General features: G+C 37.4%; 3 protein-coding genes across 9 annotated transcripts; all 3 read right to left on the bottom strand.

The window, feature by feature from the left end:
• Positions 1-1347: 1347 nt before the first annotated feature.
• Positions 1348-11652, bottom strand: LOC113694249 (uncharacterized). 6 transcript variants are annotated; one of them, XM_072052545.1, is made up of 17 exons: positions 11228-11368; positions 10751-10819; positions 10418-10485; positions 9651-9806; positions 9397-9564; positions 8040-8190; positions 6918-6997; positions 5854-6129; positions 5609-5752; positions 4894-5028; positions 4597-4695; positions 4327-4380; positions 3595-3799; positions 2790-2908; positions 2544-2612; positions 2071-2169; positions 1348-1984 (listed from the first exon to the last, which is right to left on the bottom strand). In XM_072052545.1, the coding sequence occupies exons 3-17, from the start codon at positions 10430-10432 to the stop codon at positions 1745-1747; spliced, it is 2010 nt and encodes a 669-aa protein (XP_071908646.1). In that variant the 5' UTR covers positions 10433-10485; positions 10751-10819; positions 11228-11368; the 3' UTR covers positions 1348-1744. The 6 variants fall into 6 exon arrangements, with proteins under 6 accessions (XP_071908646.1, XP_071908647.1, XP_027068944.1 ...); XM_072052546.1 differs by having other exon boundaries at positions 10754-10819; XM_027213143.2 differs by lacking the exon at positions 10751-10819 and having other exon boundaries at positions 11228-11652.
• A 1638-nt stretch (positions 11653-13290) lies between these two features.
• Positions 13291-15893, bottom strand: LOC113691583 (probable glycosyltransferase At5g20260). Of its 2 annotated transcripts, none has more exons than XM_027209789.2 (4): positions 15287-15893; positions 14989-15137; positions 14483-14837; positions 13291-13957 (listed from the first exon to the last, which is right to left on the bottom strand). In XM_027209789.2, the coding sequence occupies exons 1-4, from the start codon at positions 15506-15508 to the stop codon at positions 13295-13297; spliced, it is 1389 nt and encodes a 462-aa protein (XP_027065590.1). In that variant the 5' UTR covers positions 15509-15893; the 3' UTR covers positions 13291-13294. The 2 variants fall into 2 exon arrangements, with proteins under 2 accessions (XP_027065590.1, XP_027065589.1); XM_027209788.2 differs by having other exon boundaries at positions 15278-15836.
• Positions 15894-18442: 2549 nt separating this feature from the next.
• On the bottom strand, positions 18443-21064 carry LOC113692060 (heptahelical transmembrane protein 1). Its single transcript, XM_027210399.2, has 4 exons — positions 20554-21064; positions 20307-20399; positions 19427-19484; positions 18443-19334 (listed from the first exon to the last, which is right to left on the bottom strand). Exons 1-4 carry the CDS (start codon positions 20919-20921, stop codon positions 18657-18659), a joined length of 1197 nt encoding a protein of 398 aa, XP_027066200.1. The 5' UTR covers positions 20922-21064; the 3' UTR covers positions 18443-18656.
• Positions 21065-22855: the final 1791 nt, after the last annotated feature.

Here is a 22855-nt window from a genome sequence, read left to right as displayed (position 1 = left end):
ATTTTATAAGTTTAGGGACTTAAGTGGGAGGTATTTATAAGTTTAGGGACTTAAGTATCCCATTTTGAAGTTTAGGGACCGAAATAGGTAATCGTCCAAAGTTTGGGGGGACAAAGTGAAATTAATCCATAATTTATATAGGAGTAGAAAGTTTAATAGATAAGATATGAGAGTATCATGCTGAATCTTGAAGGAATATATTTGGAATAATAAATAATGACACAATTTTTTTTTAACACCAAACTCATTGCTGACACATTATATATAGAGAGATGTAGATACTTTTGTTGGCAAATAAGGACAGCCCTTTTTTTATTTTTCGTGGCTTTGCTATGCTTAGCATTTTTTTTCTTTGCCGTGAGGAAAACCATTCTCGAGTAATCTGTGTAGAATGGAAGGTCCATAGCAGTAAAGCGTGGTTGATTCTGCACGCGAATGGTTAGCTGGTCAAGTTGACTATTCTTTGTAGCGTTCTCTGACCCTCTCAGTTAACCAAAATCCATTTGACTAATAATATCTCGACACCTCAAATTCAATATTGGCATCCGGTATCTGCTGTGACTTTTCATTTCTTTCCGGCCTGGCAAAAGCCAACACACGGTTACGTTCAGGTCTTTGCTCAACAACAATGAACAGCATAAATTCATATGATGCATCCGCATTCTTTCGTCTTGGAAAAAGCTAGTGCAACGAGACTTTCTGACTGCTAGAGGAAAAAGGGCTCTTCGGGCTGGCAATGAACAACACTCTACTAAAAGTCAAACATAATTTTTCCATGACAGATTATGGAGTTATTAGACAACCAAAAAGACTAGTGGAAAAAACTAATGTAACAGGATTTCCATCCATGCCGGTGATTGGCATGCGAGAGATCACCAACCAAAGCTTACCAATTGCGTTGCTTTGCTTTGGACTAGGTTCCTCTGTTAAAAGGTTACTTGGACAAATTAGCGATGAATTCAGAAATGATGAATTGGGAGACCAAAGATATTCTTCGTTGGTAAAGAATTTCCCACAAGAAAATCAACGACATCCCAATAACGTTGGGTGATGAAGACGTCGTCAACTGCCTGCAGCGACATACATTAGAATAACAGATAATCACACAGAGATTCACCTGCCTCATCTTGTCGCTCTTGCAGATGGGAGATAGAAGCAGATGCTTGCAGATGTAATCACCGAAGAAACATGATAAAACCGAAGGAAAAGCACGCAACTTGTTCACTTCAAATGAATACTTCCATTTTCGTAATACACAAGCATGCCTTGTTCAATAGTGAGAACCAGGCCATTATTCGTCTGCAGAAAACGAATTAGCGAAACCAAAGTCTGAATCAAACGACAGAATGAAAAGACAAGAATTGTTTTCCTTGATACATCCGTAATGCACAGCTATAATTTCAACAGCGCAGTTGGAACATTTGACTACTTAACAACAGAACCACTTTTTGTGATTGTGACAAAAGGGCATGAAATCTTGATTCTGTCATCAGAAAATAACCTTCTATCTGTTGAAGCTAGAAGCTAGCTAACTCCTGTCCTCAAGACTATGATACATTGCCCGCAACAAATTTTAAACCAGAGAACGAAAAAAAGAAAAAACCAGTTTTTTTTTTCTGAAGCAGATTACATCACAGCTAATTATGAGAGAAGAAAAACCAATTTTGAAAGAGGGGAAAAATCTAATTTTACAGTGGGACTATAAAGAGCATCAAAATTGGCAGAGACCTATTAGGGATGATATTTAAGATCTCTTCACAACAGCACTAGCAAAATGTGGATGATGACTGAATTCAAAGTAAACCTTAAGCGACGGGTCAAGAGTTCCCAAGTGGCGAACAAGATTTAGGGCGACAACATTATGTTCTGCCACCTGCTCTATCATGCGGAGTTCATTCAGTTTTTCTGGATCATTTGAATAACTGGTCCTCAGTTCCTTTGCAGTTCTTTGAGCATCCTTGAAACAATTGTACGTAGACGATGTCTGCCGAAAAAAGAGACTAATCATGATTCGCAAAACATAATTCTAAAAGGAATTCACCAAAATACAAGTGCCATTAGAATACTCACAGATAATCTAGCATGGTTTATAGTTTCTTTGAATGAGACGTAGGAAACGCCATCTGGAATGCAAGCTTTCTGCAAGAGCTCAAAATGCTGAAGAAATCTCTGAGAAAAATGAAATTTGATGAGAAAAAAGGCTTCATCTGTAAAGGAAATTCCTACGCTGAATGGAGAAAAACATGGGAAAAAAATTAATGGAAAGTAACTACATCAGCAGACAGATGCATTCATATACAGGTCTTTTAACAGGATATACAGGTTCTTTCATAGTCCATTTCAGCATCTAATCTCTTGGTCAAGCATATTCAATCTTTAAAGTCCAATCACTAACAAAAGATTGTAAAATAAACTTGATTAAGAAAAACGCTAAAGATAAGCCTATCAGATTATTCCTCCTCCTCCAGAAAAATTAATTGTTTGATAAATTTAATAAATTCCATGTTCAAACTCAAAATGATGCTCACTGTTGAAATGCATACCTCATGCTCACTGTTGAAAGGACCCACACTTTGGAAGGCATTGTATTCATTCCTCAGAGCTGCAAGCATCTGAAATAGCTTGATGGTTATCAGAAGTTAACAGATAATAAAATGAATCACTCTAAATTAAATGAACACTCCAGTAAACAAGAAGTGGAATAAATGATAGAGCCAAGCATTGACTGATGCAGGAAGAATTTATTCAACTCTTAAATAACCAAAGTTGATGGATTATGAAGCTCATACCATCACAAGACCTTCAGCAAGACATATCTGGCACTGAAGCAGTGAAACAGCAGGTGGAATCTGGTGGTCCTTGGCCCCATCCTTCACGGAATCTCTTTTCTTCTTTCCTTTCCGCCTACCTGACCAGTAATGAATAGTGTTATAATATTCTTAAAAAATTCATCATCCATTATCAAATGTAAATCACTCAAAAACCGCATAGGCAGAAGATGTGCAGAAACAATTGATAACCCAATACAAGGGTGGGGGCTGGGGGAAAGAAAGAATGCAAGTTGATTGACAAGATTGACAACTACAACCTTTTCCTATATGGTAATTGATTCCCTCAGAAAACATGACATTGAATGATCAGTATGTCAAAATTATTTCCATTCTATGTTTTTTCACTGCAGATCAATTATGCAGCAATGAACACGTTAGAATTGAAAAGTTTATTATGCACCTGGAAATGCATCTTTGAAGCCAGATAATTCATAGCAAGGCCAGAGGAAAAAGTTAAACAAAGTAGACTAGTATGTTACTGATAGAACTCCTCTAGTAGTAAATCTTACACTTCAGAATTTTAAACTCAGCAAATGGTTTACCAGACGTGCATTAGCTAAGACTAATCTAAATCGGCCCAATTTAGGTGTTTTGGTCACAAATTACTAAAGAGAAGTCTCACAGTATGACTTTTGTGTTCCTAAGAGGGAAGAATCATCCATGTCAGTAGCAGCAAGCACTGATGCATATTGAACTAGCAAATTTCATGTTAGCTTCTTATGCTCTTAAATAGTAAACAAAGAGGTAAAACCAGCATACTCACTATTTTCATTGCTTCTCATCATTTTGATGTGTGTCCTTTCTGCAAGCTTGATCAGAATAACATATATGTACCAGTATACCATGCAGTAGTCACATGGTGAATACAACTCCAATTCGAAGCCCAAGGTAAGGAAGCGAGTAGCTATCCAGTAGGTTTGCTCCTCCACCCAAATGAGGATGTAACTGCAAATATTCATGCCCACATCCTAGAATAAAGACAAATAACTAATAGATTAAACAAAAACCATTCACTTTGTACAGTGTAACAAGAATTTTTACATTTCACTGTTTACACTACTAAAATTTTATGGCTTCAAAATGATTCATTCAACAACAGTTTCTAGGGAGAGGCTAGGAAAGAATGATTGGCCACTAGTTTGTACAAAATTTAACAGGAAAAGTGTATTATTAATAATCCAGTCTGAGATCTATGCTAGTTGAGAAAGCTCACAATGCCAGTGAAAAAAGGAATTTTTTTTTCCTACAATAGAACTTGACCCACAATTTATTTTGTAACTCCAAGCTGCATAGATGCTGCTCTAATAAGGAAAAAAGATGGAATTCCGTCTTCATGTATTTCTTTCTCAAGGGATATGTCGAATTTAAGTTTGAAATCCTTTGATTCATTAACTATCAATTTGAAGATTTAGCATCGTTAACAAAGTATTAACAATCACATGAGGCAAAACGCAGTTTGGCTTTAAAACACAATGACGAGGCATGAAGGTTTTACCTCATTAGAAGTGTTTGATATGTCCCCATACTCCTTTCTGAAAGCCAGTTCTAGCTATTAAACCAAATAAAGAAAACAAATGCATCAATTAAATGTCACAATGCTATGTAACATAAACTGGCTTGGTCTATAAAGTAAATATTCAGTCCACCTATACACAAGTTCAAGTTAAGCATTGCACCCAAAGTGGGATCAAGTGGACTTAATAACAGTGTTTTATTTTAGTAAAAATGAGATTATAAGAGAATAGACTCATTTAGGGAATGGCACCTGTGCATGGACAATTCGCCACTCTTGTAATATTTTGCCGAGCTTACGTCTTTGCCATGCGGAGTTGGTACACAGAATTCTAAGCAAGTTGGTTAGCAACTGCATTACATAACAAATAACTTTTGTAACAAGTAATCAAACCAAAACCCAAAGCAAAAAAAAAGACCAGATAATCATTAACCATCACACGATATTAAAGTTCTTCATCACACTTTTAGTATGAAACTGTATATAAAGGAATAACATTAAAAAAAGAAAGACTAATTGGACAGGGACAAAGAGTTTTCAGAACTAGACCTGCCCAAGTTGTATAATGGTTTCATTCTTTTGTAAGTCATGGTTCTTCACCGTATCAGGTAATAAAGAAGCTTTACAAATCATGGCAAACACAGGATCACGTCCATAGAGTTTTCCTTCTTGAACAAGCAAAAGCTGCTCAGTAGAATTTAGCATTGCATCAGATTTTATCGCATTTAAAGAAATTAATTCAATATTATAAGACAATAAAGAGAAAACAGACTGCAGGAACCAATATGATCTGTAAACCATCACGTCCTCCCAACCCCACTTCTCCAGCCAAAAATAAGTAACAAAAAGAAAATGGAGGGTTAAAGAAATGACAATCTACAACTTGAAGGAAACCTTAGCTTGCTGAAGCTCGTTGCTCAACCAAAAATCTTTTCCAGTTTAAGCATTGTGTGTATCCAAGTACTTGAACATGAGCAAATTTGCATAAAAATCAAAACTCAAAACTGATATGTACACTTGCCAGCATTATAACATTTAAGTACTCATGCAAAGATGCCAGTACAATAATGTATCAGGAGGCAACTCTGTAAATAACCTGAGAAGGCAGTTTATAGCAGTCACAGATTGAAATCTACTATTAGCAACAGAAACTTGAGTCAGAGAAAAAAGTTAGGTTGACAAAAGGATGAAGCATAACATATCACATCCACTAGCACAATTAATGCTAATATAAGTAAAAAAAAAAATACCACGGGAAGCCAACCTGGAGATAAGCTCTAGCAACCAAATCAGGATGAAGCTTTTGAAACGCAACAACAAAGCGCAAAACCACTTCAAGCACAGGGTCCAAGGTGTAGGAACAAATAACTTCAAGATCATGTAGAAGCTTCTTAAAATAATCAACAGCCTAGTAGAAAAGCCATAAAAAATTCAATTTAAATGAGCAAAACTATCATCAAGCATCACAAGATAAAACACAAACCTCAAATCCTAAGATTTGAAACTCACCTTTCTCCAGCTTAGTAGTTTAATGGCACGAGGAGGAGTAGGTGCTGATAATCTACTGTTCAAGGAAAAATCAAACCCAATAGGTTGACAACCAGAAGCAGTTGTTTCGTCGTCAGTTGCATCTTTGACAGTTCTGCATATACTCTTACACTTCAGGAATTCTTCTAGTTTAAGCATAGAATCTAGCTCTGACAAGCAGGAAGTGATATGTTTCCTTGCCAACTCCAAACCTTTGCCTTGTGGCCGCCTCATACATGTCAGGACATGATAGAAGTGCTGGATACAAAGAAAATACAATTTATACTCGGAAATGAATACCAGGGCAACATTATAAAACAATCTATGACAGAGCACCCACAAACCAACCCACTGACTCCTAAAAACACAGAGATCAAGAAATCTGACCCCTTATTTCTCATGCTTCCATCGGCAAAATTGACCCTTCAGAACCATATGGGTGTAAGTAGTAAAATTATGCTCCTCACATGAAGTTCCTTACTGAAGTACAAGTCTCTCTTATATGACTTAAATGTGCAACTCAATGTACGAATGTTAGATGCACTGATGATCTAATTTCCTCTTTAAATCAAACAATAAAGAGTAATACGAAAAAAAAATTCTAACTAGTTCAGAAAAAATCCAAGCCAACTATAATTTCAGTGGGAGATGTCTACTGGCTGTGGCAATAACATCCATGTGTTGATCTATCTTTTACTTCTAGAAGTGAAAGGGTTACTCCTCAACAGCCCTAAAGTCGTTTTGATGGACATACTTAGTCTGTCTTAGCAAAATATACGTCACAAAAAAGATCTCCAGTCTTGTCAACTTTCTAGATGATAAACCATACTCTTACATGACAAACACAAGTGATCAGAACCAGGAAACAACCCGGGTGATCTCATTTTGTCTCCCATTGCCTAATATGCACAGCATCTTCTCTGTGATTACAAGGATATAAAATGGAAACGTCAACAAACCCTAATCACCTCAGCAAGTTCAAGTTTGCTACCAGCATAATCAAATCAAGAACAAAAATCATATGAATAGGAAACACAGGAAGAGACCTTACGAAAACGTAAGCGGCACAATACAGCTTTGCACAATCCTCCTTCAAGATCAGCATTAGTCTGTAATGGTTCTATATCTGCAAAGCAGTACCCAATCAAAGTGTTACTGAATATGAAATTCCTCATCTTCAGGCAATGTGGAATGGAAATAGGCGCATACACCACATAGTGGAAGAAAAAGAAGCAGAGAGGCAAATAAACATTAGACATAAAATAGATTTCCAATAGCAAAGATCAAATTAATCACCCATCCCATGATAACTTTTTTCGGCTCCATAACACAGTATCTACCTTGGGATGGAAGGTTCTCAATTACAGGTGATTCACACCAAAAAGTACCAATAACCAGATAAAAAAATGCATTTACTAGCTCATTAAGATCAGGAAGAAAAAATGGGTTTCATTTTCGAATTTCAGATGGACAACAAACTGCAGATCTCCTCCAAAACCACTCAAGGATATTCCCTTTCTTGAATTCATATTCAAATCTGAAGTCATCAGTGTGGAACTCTCAATAAATTTCAACAAAAGACTTGTGGAATCTTGGTACTTTCATGATCATTCGTGTTCAATCCCCCCACCCCCGAACTTCACACACACACGCGTGCGCATGTAAATACACATCAATCTGAATACAACCAATCTGAAGCACCAGGATTTTAAAAGGTCCATTGTCCAGAATCAGTATTCAGAAGTGTTAAGTAATAATAATTAAATACATGTCTTCTCTTCCATCACCCAGCATTTAACCAGTCCTTAGGGCAATCGACTTTTGAAAAGACCTGAATTATCAAAAGAATAATCTGCAGCTGCACTCGTCAGAGATGCCCAGCCAAAACCAAATCTGAGTAATGCAACTTCAATATAAGGCCACAGCAGATCAAGTGAATAGCATAATGTCAAAGCTATTTGTGATTACATTCAGTCAAAGCCACAGTAGAGAATGGCACTTGAAACACAGCTATTTAACAAGCTGAATTAAGGAGGAAATAAATACTTTTTCCAACGAATTATACCAATAAATACCAGAGAGCAGAAACCACAAAGTCCTTTTGAAAACCTAATCAAGGCTTACATAAGAAACAGAAATAATGAAACCCACTAATTCTAGTTATGTACCTTCTAGAACTCTTCTTTTCGTGGATGGAGCTTTAGAAGCCCGCAGTTGGCGAGAAATTGTCTCGTCTACAGCATGTAGAATGGACAAACATTTTTCATCTCCTTCACCCTTCAAAGGAAGACCATATGTCATAGTAAAAAGATCTTCTTCCTGTCAATAAGGGGGAATAAAAAAAGGGACAGAGATCATAATTCTGATTAAGCATATCTATCAACAACATTTGCATATGTCAAAATAGATTTGGAGGTTGCAGGCTCTAAAACTTTTTAAAGTACAAAATGCACCAATTATAAGAACTGCTGAGTATGCTTACTCTCCACCTAAGATGCAATTTCACCAAGAAATTACTCTCTCCAAGGTCAAACAATAATGCAAATCTAAAAGAAATTTTGAGTCATACACATCTGATGCCTCAAACAGTAGTTTTGAGGTATTTAATAGTTACAGAGATATCAATTCAGTACTCTAGTGGATTTGAAAAGCAGTTGTAACTCTGTATAGATAGGTGACTCAAATTGTATATATCAGCTTGCACCCTCAATACACCACTCTGAAGATTTCAATTAGAAAAGGAATAGGTTTAGGAAATTTCTTATCTAAGAACATCAATCAAGTTGGGAAATGTCTAAAGCATCTCACTTAAAGTTGGATTCCTAATCAATAGACATACGGCATATGAGAAACAGAAAGGACACCAGAGCAAAAGTACATATTTGAAAGTTCATTTCCAGGAAGCAGACCAAGTCTTTCCTCCTTTTTATCACATCAGGGATATTTTTTAGTTTCAATTTTCTGAAAGGTAATCCTTGACAAATAATTCTACTCTCGCATGTTTTTTCAATATGATATTTTGTCTTTGCCCTGGTTTGATAGGAAACAGAAATTTGGAAGGATGAATTCCCCACTAAAATCAACAATTGCAATGTTTTTGAGAAATATGCAAAGCAAGGTAGAAGAAGAAAGCCATAATTTACAAAAGTACAATCTGCTAGGTTAGCTGCTTATTATTCTTAGAAAATGAAATAAAAAATGATAAGGTTGAGGCTAAGAATCCATCTTAGTAAAATGAAATCAAGAATTTTATTTTCTGAAATATACCCTTGAGTCATCACAGTCTTTTCCAGACACCCAAGCATATTGCGAATGAGGCACTTGTCAGCATATGAAAGTAAACAGTCAATGTAAAAAATCTATGCAGACGAAAGGATAAAAACACACTTAGAAAGATTGGTACGAGTGATTCTAGTTTCTCCAAGATTAAATAGAAACAGATAGGGTGAACGTGATAAAATGGCAATTTTTATATCAATTTCTTAATTTGCACGAAGGAGTGAAAGAGTTGTTGGAGTACTTTACTTCATTTGTCCGAGCATCTGAAACTGCTGAAACGACAGCATTGCAAGTCACTCGTACGACCATGCAATAAGAATGTAGTAAAGCATGTGAAGATATTCTATCAGGTCTCAAAAGGTAGATACAAGAGAAAACAGTTTGTGCAAGTGAATGACCCTTATGCCATGTCGCCTGCATTGGAAGATGATAGATTTATCAGAAAAGACATCATTTCTTCCTAAGTGAACAATGGGAAAAAAATATATACTAATACTAACCTCACAGGCAAGAAGATGATCCATGATGTCAATAGTACATTGAATATCAATTGTGCTGTTAAAACTCAAAGGAACAGGAGCAGCACCTTTCTCAATGGCTTCATCGACAGAACAATAAGTAGAAACGATGCCTGAATCCATCTTTGGGTCCATAATCTGATAAATATAGATTCAATATATTAGTAAAACTTCACATAAATTCAGTAAATCAGTAAAACTTCTACATTAGTAAGAGAAACCATAAAACTCATTCACCGTGCTTATATCCATGCCAAAAAAGATAAGGTAAACTAAAAGCAACTAGAGGAAAACTTCTAGCTTGGATCAATTGAACATAAGCACAATGCAGATAGTCAGTGCCTTGCAATCACACTTAAGCAGTTCAGCACAGCCCCTAAAGGACATCCACGTAAATTTTTTATCAAGTTTATACAAAACAGAATATTAAAATTGTCTTAACAAGATTATTGAAATGTAAAATACGTCTACCTAGCTAATAAAGCTCTTCTGATGCCAAAAGGAAGTAAAAATAGTCCCCATGGGTAACGCAACCGTGAATTGAACCAACACTAAAGGCATATTGACACAAAGAATGATAGGCACGCCCTACTTAAGCATATGCACCGTATATTTTCTGGAAAACATGACCCATCAACACAAATTACCCTCGCACCCTTTTGCATATCAAGATAAAACAGCATAAAGTTTGCTGATATGAAACCATAAATTGAAAATGAAGCTTTGTGACAAAGACAGTGGAGCATTACCTCCAAGGCTGACATGGCTGCAAAAAGATTAAAATTTTCTCCATGTATTAGCTCCCCATCATGAAGATCTGAGAAGCATGACAACATTATGACCAAGTAAGAATGATTGCCTACCGTCAGCCTAGCAATCTATTCTTTTCTGTCATTTTCAAATGTGTAATACAGCCTAGAGTGAGGTTGTGAAGTACAAAATGTAGCATGATAAACAAACAAAAAGAGAACCACGCAGTTAAATGTAAAATATGTAATCAAATCTACCCTGCTCTTCCCTCAACTAAGTCGATAATAGCAGTATAATATTCTAGTAGAAATGAAAGACTAACAAACAATTACCACCATGCTAATCGAGTAAACGACCCCTGAAACTTGTTCCAGCAAAAGAGGGAAGAAACGCCATAAAGCCTGTAACTTTCCAGACAGCAGTACATTACAATGCATAAAAATTTCATCTTTATTGTAAAATATTGCCAGTCCTATCTCATCATACATTCAAGAAAGAGGCAGCAAGTATAAAGCAAAAATCAGACAAGGAAAGGGTTAGCTATTGCAAAAGAACAAACAAGTTTATCCATCAAGCAAAGCTTCTCAAGTCAGTGTTTTTCACTCATGTTATAAACTCTTAGCTTTAATTCACAAGAAAAAGAACAGCGAAATTATAAAGAAAAATACACTACAATTAACCTATTGAAACTTGTAAAATTGTTAACTTTCCGGCGTCAATAATGCTTCACAGACATTTTTAAAAAATGGAAAAAAAAATTAAAAGAAAGCTAAATTAGTCATCTATTCAGAGTGTGGGGGGAGTAGGACCTTGGGAGGCGAGTTGGAGAAGAGGAGAAACATCAGCCCAAACAGTCTGATCACCAGACGGAAACGAAGGGTTTGACGGTACTTGGGCGTCAGTATTATCAGCAAATTTCTCGATTCCGTCAGTCATCTCTGCCGCCATTTCTTTCAGTTCCGAAGTGTTCTTTCTTGAACTTTCCCGTTTCTACTCCTCACACGCCAATGCGTATTTTGGGGTGGGCAGCTGATTCCGATTCCAATACAAGTTATTAGATTCTGCTGTATGATCGTACCATTCACGCTGCGTGGGAAGAAGACTGAAATAAGCAGACGACCACGACCACTGCCACGACGAAACCGTCGCAAACAGGCGGAGGTATATGGGTTTTGGGTGTGGGCGGTTGCCGCTTGGGTTCAGAAAGGGAGCGGGTCGAATCTGAAATGTGATCCTTTTCCTTCTTTTTCTTGCAGGACTCTACAACCAAAATATAAAAAATAAAATGATTAATTTTTCCTACCCTGTTAATTTTGAATGAATGACAATTATGAAAAATTTGAACTTAAAATATAATTTTTACACATTTGTCATGAATATAGCAGTAATAGTTGTCAGCATATATTAAAAGGGGAAATTAAGATATTTCAGTAGTTTGGTGGGTGTGGGGGTGTATGTAGGGGTGTATTCAAGTCACATTAAGTATAGCATTGAACTCAATAGTATGTTTGGATTACACATTATTTCCATCTTATTTACATATATTAACTTGCTTGCATCATTAACATATTTTTTAATTTTTTTTTATCTCACATACATCACATCAAAAAAAGACTACAATATTTTTTTCACAAAATTATCTCAAATTATTTTCCAAAGATACTTGAACTCGAACTCGAACTCAAGTACGAACGAGTATTCGAAAAGAATCTCAACTCAACAAAATAGTGGCTCAACTCGAGTTTAACTCGAAATCCCATCCAAGCCTAAAAGAGTCAGAGTAATGGGTGTTGAGCTCGACCTCGAAAGCTCGAACTCTCAAACTTGAATTTCATATTTTAAATTTTCATTGTTTTAAAGATCTTGAATTTATGAACTTGCCTTTTTGTCATCACAAATTTATTAAGTAAACAAGTTTTACGTAAATTTGCTAAAATATAAACCCAAATTAGTAATTTCATAATTGATAAAAATATAACTTGTTATATATGCATGCTACTTTCATTGAACACTTGCATAATATATTTAATGCTCAGATTCGACTCACCAGCTTAATTGAGCAGTTCAAGCTCGAGCTTGAATTCAGTCAAATCGAATTCAAACCAAGCTTTTAATCAAATTGCTCGCGAGCTACTTGTGAGCCGCTTAACTCTCCATCACCCTAGGCATGTGTACTCAAACACATAATATATATATATATATATATATATATATGTATGTATGTGTAATTAAGTTAGGAAAGTACAAGTTGACACCTGTACATTAAACCAAAATTAATTTAGTTGATACTAGGAGTTTGTCAGCACGTAGAGAAACACTTCTACAAGTGCAGTTACATGCATCAAATTATAGGTAATCATAAGATTTGAATATTTCCTAAATTTAAAATGAAACACGTAATGTCAATGTATGAAAAAAAAGAGTATTGATTTGTTTCTTGTTTTCATGCTCGTTGCTCAGTGCTCAGTATTTAGCATTACTTATATATGTAGTGTGACATAGTAGAAAAATAAAATAATTATAATTATAGGGTAATTATAACTAATTTGTTTGATCAGCCTGCTAGAAGTTTTTCTATTCGATCAAAACTTATAGAAAACCAAGATTAAAATCACATTTGAACCCCCTTAAATCAAAGTTTAGATAAAATTTAATGCCTCATTTTGAGGAGCACTAATTGCAACTCAGAAACATTTTGGACATAAAATTTACTTCTTCTGCGAGGTTGGAGTTCAGACAGATTTCCATTACTTTCGAAAGTTACCATTCTATGTTGTCAAAAATTGGCAATTGAAGCAATAATTGTAGTTTGCCTTCGAAAAAATACCAAAGAGAAACCTAGAAAAAGTTTTCAAAAAGAATAACCAAGACAGTGATCAAGTAGGCAGCCTCAGATTCAGTCTTCTTAACCACACGGAGTGCAGCACCATATGAATTACATCAAAGGGCCGAGCCGGCCTATTCAGCCTAAAGTGCCTTTGCAGCCTCCTCACTCTTTTTTGCAATCTTACATACCTAGTCTCGGAAATTCCTAGCAAAATTTCCTTCATATCTGGGATCTTATCAACTGGAATGCTGACAGAAAACTCATTCCAGTTTAGAACATCACTGAATGGTAAAAAATAATGGTCAGAAATTATAACTGGAACACATCCTGCGTATATGGCTTCAACCACCCTAGCACTGGCCACTTCATATCCACTTGGGCACAGGCAAAACTTGCTTTGAGCCATTAGCTGAGTGTAATTTTGACCCTCTGGGAGGTATTGATGGACTCTTATGTCGTTATCCTTGTCTTTCCAGTGCTCAAACAACATCTCCCTTATGCAGCCGTGGACTCCTCCAGCAAAGAAGGCAAGGATGGGGCGCATTTTTGGGACTAGGCCTTTGTCTGGGATGGCTAGAGTTTCAGCTGGTCCATATACCTCTGGCAGTGATACATCTCTCCCAGGATGGAACCCTTCGGAGGTATTGGCATTGCAAAGAACTCTGATGAAGTTCTTGAAGAGTCGAGGGTTGGCATCTGAAATATCTGGTGCCTGATTGAGTAACAGTTTTAGTTTTTAGAGCATTGAAAAAAAACACACAATACAAGAAGTCAAAATTTCAAGAAGAGTATTTCTGAAATATAGTCGAAAATACCATGCTACCGTATTAGCCTTTTGGATTTCAAGGTTGTTACTCTGTCAAAGGGTGTGAGCATAAGATGAGCTTAATTAGTGAAGCAGATCCTCGCAATTTACTTGTCCGTACATAGGAGAATGTGTGCAACTTTTCAGTTATGACTTGTGAGTTGTGGCGTTCACCACAATGACAAAATAAGTGATTACTAGGTTCAGTTGGATGGTTTTTGAGATGGCTTTAAAGGAATATCCAGATTAAGCTGCTCGCTATTTCGACCCCCCAAAAAAAAGAAACCGTAAGCGAATCCCAAATTAAACTTTAAAGAGGAGAGACCAAGGATAGCTACATGATTAACATCTTTATGAAGCAGAAATCCTCATAGTTAATTTTTGGTCAAGATAAGAAAAAGAAACCAAAGAAAGGAGGATAAAGATTTGTACCCAGTCATGACATGAAACCATGAAATGATCGGCTCCATTGCTTCTATTCCAATATGGATACTTGTTTGCTATGACACCTATATAGTCTTCAACCAACCTTTGCAGCTGTTCCCGAGAATAGTTAGTGACGGGCATGTAAACATAATTAACAATGTTAGCTACGCTAATGGGGATAAAGAATGCATGCACTTCATCAGGATGGGAAGCCGTCAAAGGGTTCATTCCAATCTCCATTTCCGCTATGAATTGACCTTCTATTGCATAAATATCTTTCAAGGGCCCCTTGTGTACCAAGGGATGCTCTCCTTCTCTGTAAGTCCACACCTTAAATCTCTTGAGCATTTCTATGTGGCTCCTGCAGGTTAAAAGGCCATTTTTTTTTTTTTTTTTACATTTTACGTGAGAAAATGTATGATCCATTAATTAAGTACAGGTATGCTTATCAGCATGGACCAGCATGAATTGATGCCATTTGAATAACTGGCAAGAGCATGCCGAAACTTAACTGGTGGAAAGCGTATGGACTTCGGTAAACGGATCCTCTCGGAAGGAAGTTCTCATTCCTGTAGGACGAGTAATTTCTCCGACGAATTGCTTGGTGGATGGTCGCCCGTGACCTGGCTAATTCTCCTTCGATATTTGCCAAACTCTTTTTCTGTAATTAGCAGGAGGACAGAAAATCACTAAGCAAAATGATTAACAACGACAACTGCTTAGTACATTGACAATCAGATAGTAGAGGTCATGCGATATTAACTAATGTTTTTATATCGATAGAATGAAAGGAGCACTAACTATTCGCACTTTGACTTTGGCTGCAACATGATCTTCAGAATTGGCGTCGAACACAGAGCTCCAGAAAGACCCTTGTCGTGTTTTGTGGCCAAAACTTGCAGGGCTGATTGTATAAGAGGAAGCCAAGAAATTTATGTTATGATTATGGTTCCAGGGAGAGAAGAGAAGGATGATCAGAAGAATAAGAAGAGTCGAAAACAGCAAGAATGTAGAGCAGCAATAAACTGGCATTTTTCTTTCCCTCGAGGGAATTTCAATTTCTTCGAGAGGCTGGATATACGGAGAGATGGATGCAACCGCAAGCAGTGTGCTAATAACCTGAAAATGACAGATATAGAGTTTGCATAGACCAAGAAAAGAAGGCAGAACTCAACTAGTGAGCTTAATCCTCATGCAACTCTAGTGCCTCAAGAAATATATTATTGATTCTTGTCACCTTTTTTATTCGTTTTGATGCAGTAATTAAGTTTTCGCTCCGGTAAAATTTAGAACTGCTGAATGAATGAAGGATGTCACTAGTTGAATTAATTAATTTAGAACTGTTTGTACTTCTTGTTTTGAATCTTGCAGTGAATTCATTCCTCTTTCTTTTCCTTTTTTTTTTTTAAAAAAAAAAAACCCCCAAATTCTCTTCTTCTTTTTCAAGTAGATATGGTGAGGACGTTGTGGCCAAAAGCAGAACCATAAACATCAAAACTGTAGCATGACATGTGATTGGTCAAATGGTGCAAGTCGTAGCTTAGCTATGATTTTCACAGTTGCGGAAATATGCAGCATGTGGGTTGCGTGCCTTTCATTTCTAGCCATGCGCAGAAGCAGGAGAAATTGGAGGCGTATCCATGCAATAAAAACCATGCATGTTAAGACCATTCTTGAAAGTCGACAAAGATCGTCCTAGAAAATTAATCAGTATTGACTTTTCATCCCCAATCTACACGCACTTTGCCCCCCCGCCCTAGCTTTTGGTTCTTGAATAGAGTTTCGCCACGAAGCCACTGCCAATACGGCAGAGGGGATCCAATCTAACAAAAGGGCTTAAAGACTTTGATGACGCAACGTAAAGTAGCAGGGCTTTTCTTGGGAAAAGATAGTTGTTATACTAATAAGGTAAGGTTGGTATGATATCTTAAAAGAAAAATAGACAGAAATCGCACAAACTTGCGCTCCTATTGGGTCATATCGTCAAACAAAGATTAAACAGCGCCTTAGTCATTTGAAACTTGAAACCATCAGCATCACCCCTCATTTTTTTTTTCCTTTCACTTAGGGTATTTCAGCCTTTCGACCAGGCGAACCTTCTAAAAATATATGGAGTTTTAACTTGAAAATACACAGCGAGATAACATACGAGAAGGATCACGAGACCTACTGATAATTACCATGTTACGAAACCAGTCGAATTATCTGCTGTCAGCATCACCTCTCACATGCTGCCTACATTTGTCGCGGAAAACTTGCTTTTTTATCGATCGAGTTTTCCGGCACAAAATTCTTTCGCTTGTCCCATGTTTCAGGCGAATCAGGATCACAAAAGTTTGAGCTCACATTCATTTTTTTTTTTTTTTTTGAAGTCAATCGACTTGTTAAACAACTAGTAATTAATTCTGAGCTTTCTTCTAGGTTACATAAAGCAAAATGCTTTTTGTCGTTACTTGACTCAAAAGAAAAAAAGAAGGGGAAAAAATAAAACCACGTAATGAAACAAATATAACCTGCATAGTGATATTCAGCCCATCAGCAGTTCTCTTTCTTTCTTTTTATTCTTTTTAAATGAAAGATTTTGAATTCAGGTCTCTCGTAATTACAATCCCTCCAGCCACGCATCAGTAGTACTTATTATTATTATTCAACGAGGATTTTTTTCTCTTGAGCAATTGACCTTGATCCATTAAAATGCTTCACCTTTTTTTTTTTTTTTTTGCCCATTAAAACCTTCACTTTTTTATTTTTATTTATTTTTTGATAAATGGAAGGTCTTCAATAAACTACAGCCCTAACAAGATTGGGCTGTGATAAAAAATAAGAATAATTAATAATAATATGAAGGATGACTTTTAGGTTGGAATAAACGGGATTATTGCTTATGTTAATTACCGCCATACTTTGAATCCAAGGTTCATCGAGTTCGTCCCCTGGACTTATTTAATGAGACCATTAATTACCACATGGCCAGAGAAAAGAAAACCCGTGATTTCTCAGGTTGTCTCAGCGCCAAGTAACTAAAAACCCATCACCCCATTATCATAAATCAATCTTGAATTGCCTCCCTTAGTTGATTTTTGATTAAACCATAGAGGCAGAGACGTAGTAGTATTATAGTAGTATATAATTAATGTGGTCATGAGGGCACCGACATATTTTGGTTCAGGGTAACAAAAATGGGATTACGTGTCTACATCTAGGAAAAAATATCAGAACATGCTCTTGTTGTTTGCTAGATTTCAACGATCAGTTCAGTTTTGAGGACTCTTGCAGCGCGCCTGTCAATGCTTCATTGTTGATGAAACACCTAGCTAGTACGAGTTAAGTACTGCCCTAGATGATCTAAAGCTGGTAAAGAAAAATTTTTTTATGCTAATAGCTAGGGTTACCTGGTGTCTTTTGTCTTGTCTTAAAAGTCTTAACGATAAAAATTTGGATAATGATCGTCTGGAAAGCGAAGACCTTGCAAAAAAAAAGTATATATATATGCTGATAGTGTATGCACTATCATTGTTTGATTCATGATATGTGTGTAAAAGTTAAATTTCAAATTCAAATTTTGCATAGTTATCGTTCATTCAATGTTAACAGTATATGCCGTTAATATAAGAAAAATTAATCCAATATATATATATATATATATATTTCAGATACTGGACAAAGAATTGGGCTCAGATTTACATTACCAGGCAATGGGGGTTGCGTAATCAAGCAGCCCACCACTGATATGGATGTGAGCAGCTGGGCCAGTTTAGGTTTAAAGTAGAGATCACATTTCTGCACAGCGGTGGCCGAGACGCTGTGTGCTGCGATTGATAAATCTAAACGAGCATGGGCCGCATCGCGCCCATTACATAAAATGAAAGATGACGACGCAGGCGTGGTAACATTAATATATCCCATCCTATGTAATAAATACTAAGCATTTTTCGTTGCCATCACATTGTTTAGTGGCCTTAAACATAGGTGCAAGTAACATCACATACATGAACACTGATATCAGATGTAACATTATCCTCACAATTGCAATTATGACTGTTGACTGATATGTAAAAATAAAAAAAATATATCAATGAAGAATGGTTTCTTCTCTATCTACGAACGAGGGTGGGCGAAACTGAAAATCAACCCTCATAGCTGTAAAACAATCTCAAGTACTAACTGAGGTGGCAGTATATCACTTCTCACACTCAACTCTGCCGCGGTACTCAAGAAAGATTTTCGCAGCACCATAATGTGCCAATGCACCCAGGACCACGAAAACATGGAACAGTTGATGACTCTGACCTGTTAGATCAAAGAAACCAGGCTTCCATCTCTCCGGGATCCGGCTAATATAAAACACTGTCCCTGTTATGTAGAATAGTGCCATGGCTGCCTCGTAACAAAGTATTACATTGCGATGAGGATCATTCCAATTAACTACCACGGAATGGATTGCAGGGATGAGGCCAAAGAATCCCATGGACATGAAGAGAATAGCTCGAAAAGCGCGATATTTTCCTGTCGAAAATGCTGGAGTGAGCAGCGTTATGATGGTGCAGATGCCCATCATTGTGATTCCAATGAGATAAACCAATTGCCAATGGGGAGAACACTGGAAGACGTAGTAAATTGGGGGGAAAAAGGAGGTAATTATCATCACTGTTATCCCAGCATAGTCCATTTGCAGGAGGAGGAGGTTTAGGCGCCGGGAGTGGCAAGAAAACAGGTGGCAAATGCTGCTTGACAGGAGACAGAACATTGAACCTCCCAAGAAAATAAAGAATGGCCAACTTGTTGAGGCCATCTCCGGGGAAGTCATCTCCATTTGTAATTGTGGTTCCCGCTTCAGGTCAATGAGTTTGGTCGGCCCCTGCAACGAAAGAAACATTTTACTGTTAGCATTCCTTCCATTCACATCAAACTTAGATTATGTGATTTGGTGGTCAAGAACCGGGGACTCACCACAGAAAAATCCTCGGAGTTGTGAGAGACATTGGTAGATGCACTAGTGGGAAAATGCCTGCAACATTCGGTACATCATTTAATTTAAGTCAGGACTTAGTTTCAAGGGATCGCAGCAACTGTAGTAACCACTAACTGGAGTAATCAATTTTACTTTGGTCGCAGTTAAAAAAATAAAATAAATAGAAAACTCATTATTATATCCCAAGGTAATAAATTGAGCATGTCTCGCATGGTTATGTTTCTTAACGCGTGGCGTGGTCCATCCCACATCTCCCGCCCCTGCCTAATCCTGATGTCCACAGGCAAGCCAGAAAAGAGATGGATAGCAATAAATACTGGTCCAATATAAATTCGACATTGAGGGCAGCCCCAGAATCATCATCATATTCCCCCGAAGATGCTCAGCATAATCAGCGGCTACAGAAGCCTCTGTCTATTTTATTATGATGAACGCATTTTCGATTGACGCATCGCACGTGACGCGACTGTGTGTATATAACTACAATTCTTGAGCTGTCAATTTGTTTAAAGAATGACCCAACTCAAAGCCAGATGAATTATTTTAGTTCAGTGTTTAGTAAACCTGCACAGCGAATGATAGGCGACAGCTGCCAGTTGGTAGATGCCAGTTTACGACATCATATTCTCCCACATGCTGGGATTCACTGCCGTGCCAAAAGTTGGAACAGAAAGCATCTCGAAAATAGAAAATTCGTACGGGAAATTTGGTGATTATCAGTTTCAAGTGACCATATAGAGGACTGAATGAATTTGCAGATGAAAAGGGACGAATTATTAGCTTTCCAGAACAGCATCCAAATCGGCCTTGGAACATAAAGAAAACCAGAGCAAGCAAACTCAGTTGTGGAAAACTTACCTAGTAAACATTGTAATGAAATCTGCCACTCGAGAAAAATGCACTGAATTTGCTATTGTCAATCCCAAAAACAACACAAATCCCAGCAAATGCCTGAAGAGACATGAATTGGAATGCAATCACGAAATAGTAGTATCAAGATGGACATAATCAAGCGACTCTTTAAAGGCTTTAAGCAAAACAGAAGGATACTACTGAAATCAAGAAAAGATGAGCAATGGTCCTGATAGAGATAGTAAAAACTTACGTCCAAACGTTAAGGGTCTCATTATGCCAACGGAATAAGCTAAAGAAAGCTTCTTTGAGAGGCCAATCAGCTCTATAGTAATTAACTATGAACTCGTTGTCTTTCATGTACTCTGGCAATTGATGAAATGACAAAAGACCGCATCTCTGTCGACGTTTCTCTATGCCTGTGCAACCCTTCAATTTCTTGTTGCTGGTGCAGCTGAATTTTTCCTCATCATCATCGATTTTGCTTGTGATCGCTGGGCTCACCTCCACAGTGACCAAGTTGCTGTTGGCCTGCTGCTGCTTCTGCAGCTGCAGCTCCTTCTTCTGATTCGCTATTTCCATCACTACCTTGGATTTTCTCCTTGCAACTTTCTTATGCATAATTCGACTCTCTCCCCCCTCCAGGTAATTTTTACGTTCTTGTCTTTCCCTGGGGTTTGTTTGTCAGGTTGATGATAAAAAGGAAATCTTTTTTCGTTTGGCTCTGGCGTGTGGGGGGACAGGAGGAAGTTGCAAGTTCATAACTGCAACATCCCCATCAACAACCCACATTTAAAGAGCGTGCCACAGAATATCTCCCTTTTTTTTTTCATTATTGTTTTGTGGGTTGGGGGGGGGGGGGGGGTTGTGGAGCTCCGCTTCCATTCTCCCAGTTGACGGGCAATCACAAAGTTAGCTAGGCCAATACGGTGTGGTTAGGTTATCAGTAATTTCCTCACGTCACGCTGGTGTTATGATTTCGTTTTTCATTCAACACATGGCAATCGTGACAAACAATTTATGTCCCGTTCTACTCCTCTCAGAATTCAGGATAAAACTTTATTGCACTTGCTGAGAGGCCTACGCGCGTTCAAATTTGATTGAGCGAGTGGGTTGATACAATTGCAGCCGTCAAGGGATCAATGTAGGAGCAAGAGATACTGCAGGGAGGCACCACTGAATTTATTTGAAGATAGATAAGGTGGTACCACGACATCTTTGAAAATGGAAACCCATGCACATTGGGTTCTTAACCACTGAGCTCTAACTCGGTAGGGTGAGAGGTCAAGGGTTCAATTCTTGCCTCCCATCAAATTATCTGTCTCTCATGGATAGTTCAGTTGGTCTCAACAAGCCTCCTTAGGAGTTGGTGTTCAGTGCCCGCAAGGGTTTGAGTCCCGTGATTATCATGTTCAGGGGATGAGGCCTTTCCTCCCGAGCCGGAATGGAATTAGTCGGATTCCGTAAGAATTGACTCGGACACCCACTCTGTCAGAAAAAAAAAATGCACATTGGGTTCTTGTAGACTGTAGAATATTCTGCTGTCAAAATGCTTTTATGAAATTGTTGAAGAGGTAATAAAACCGAACGCCAGTATGATTGTGGGGAAATGTCATGTTACACGTTGGAAATTGTTTGGAGATACTTCAATTTCCATTAATATAATCAAATACTATTGTCATCACAAACGCCGGGAGCTTTCTTAGATTGTGTTTGGATTGCATTTTTTATGATTTTTTATAAAAAAATTATTATAGCGATTTGATGTATGTGAGGGAAAAAGATAATAGGGAAATGTGATCATGAAAAATAACATAATTTTCCGACGAAAACTGCAATCCTAACAAGGCTTTAAATATAAGACATGTTTGATGTTTCTCATCCCTTGGAAATTTGGCGACTCAAGACTTTTCTTTTTTCCCATCCAGATGTTCCAAACCGCGACTTTTCCCTCTCTAGTCCGCCGGACGTCAATGGAGCCCTGATTGTTCACCGGTACAGCTGCAAATTGTGTATTGTTAGTTGCAAAGGTTTCCTAACCATTTTGGTTGGGCCAATATTAGCTGAATTATCCTTTTTGATGGATATTAGGCAGCCTCTAGTCCACTGGCGGGACAAAAGTCGCAGTCTTTGTTGACTCTATCGTTTTTCCAATTGCAAACCAGTAGTAATCAGTAACTGGTTGCCTTTAAGACACTTCAAATCTAACGACGTACGACTTACTTTCATTGTCCACGTGATAACGTGTCAGTATTTTTTTTTTTTTTGTTTGGGGCAATAACGTGTCAGTTCGGTATAATATCCAACTTGTAAAAGAAAAATACGAAGAATGGCCATCAAGGGATATCCGTATTTTGGACAAATATTCATCCGCTCCCGTAGACTGAGCAACAAGTGGATGCATGGGAGAGGATTGGATTGAGTGATAAAACGGAAAGGATTGTAAATAGAAGATATTGAAATCAAAATTTCTCACCTACCAAAAAAAAAATATATATATATATATATAGATATATATAGTTGATACATATTCCAAAAGATTTGCAAAGGGCACA

This window comes from Coffea arabica, chromosome 6c, assembly GCF_036785885.1.
Source record: "Coffea arabica cultivar ET-39 chromosome 6c, Coffea Arabica ET-39 HiFi, whole genome shotgun sequence".
Lineage (NCBI taxonomy): Eukaryota > Viridiplantae > Streptophyta > Magnoliopsida > Gentianales > Rubiaceae > Coffea > Coffea arabica.
This window is presented reverse-complemented; position numbering and strand designations above follow the sequence as displayed.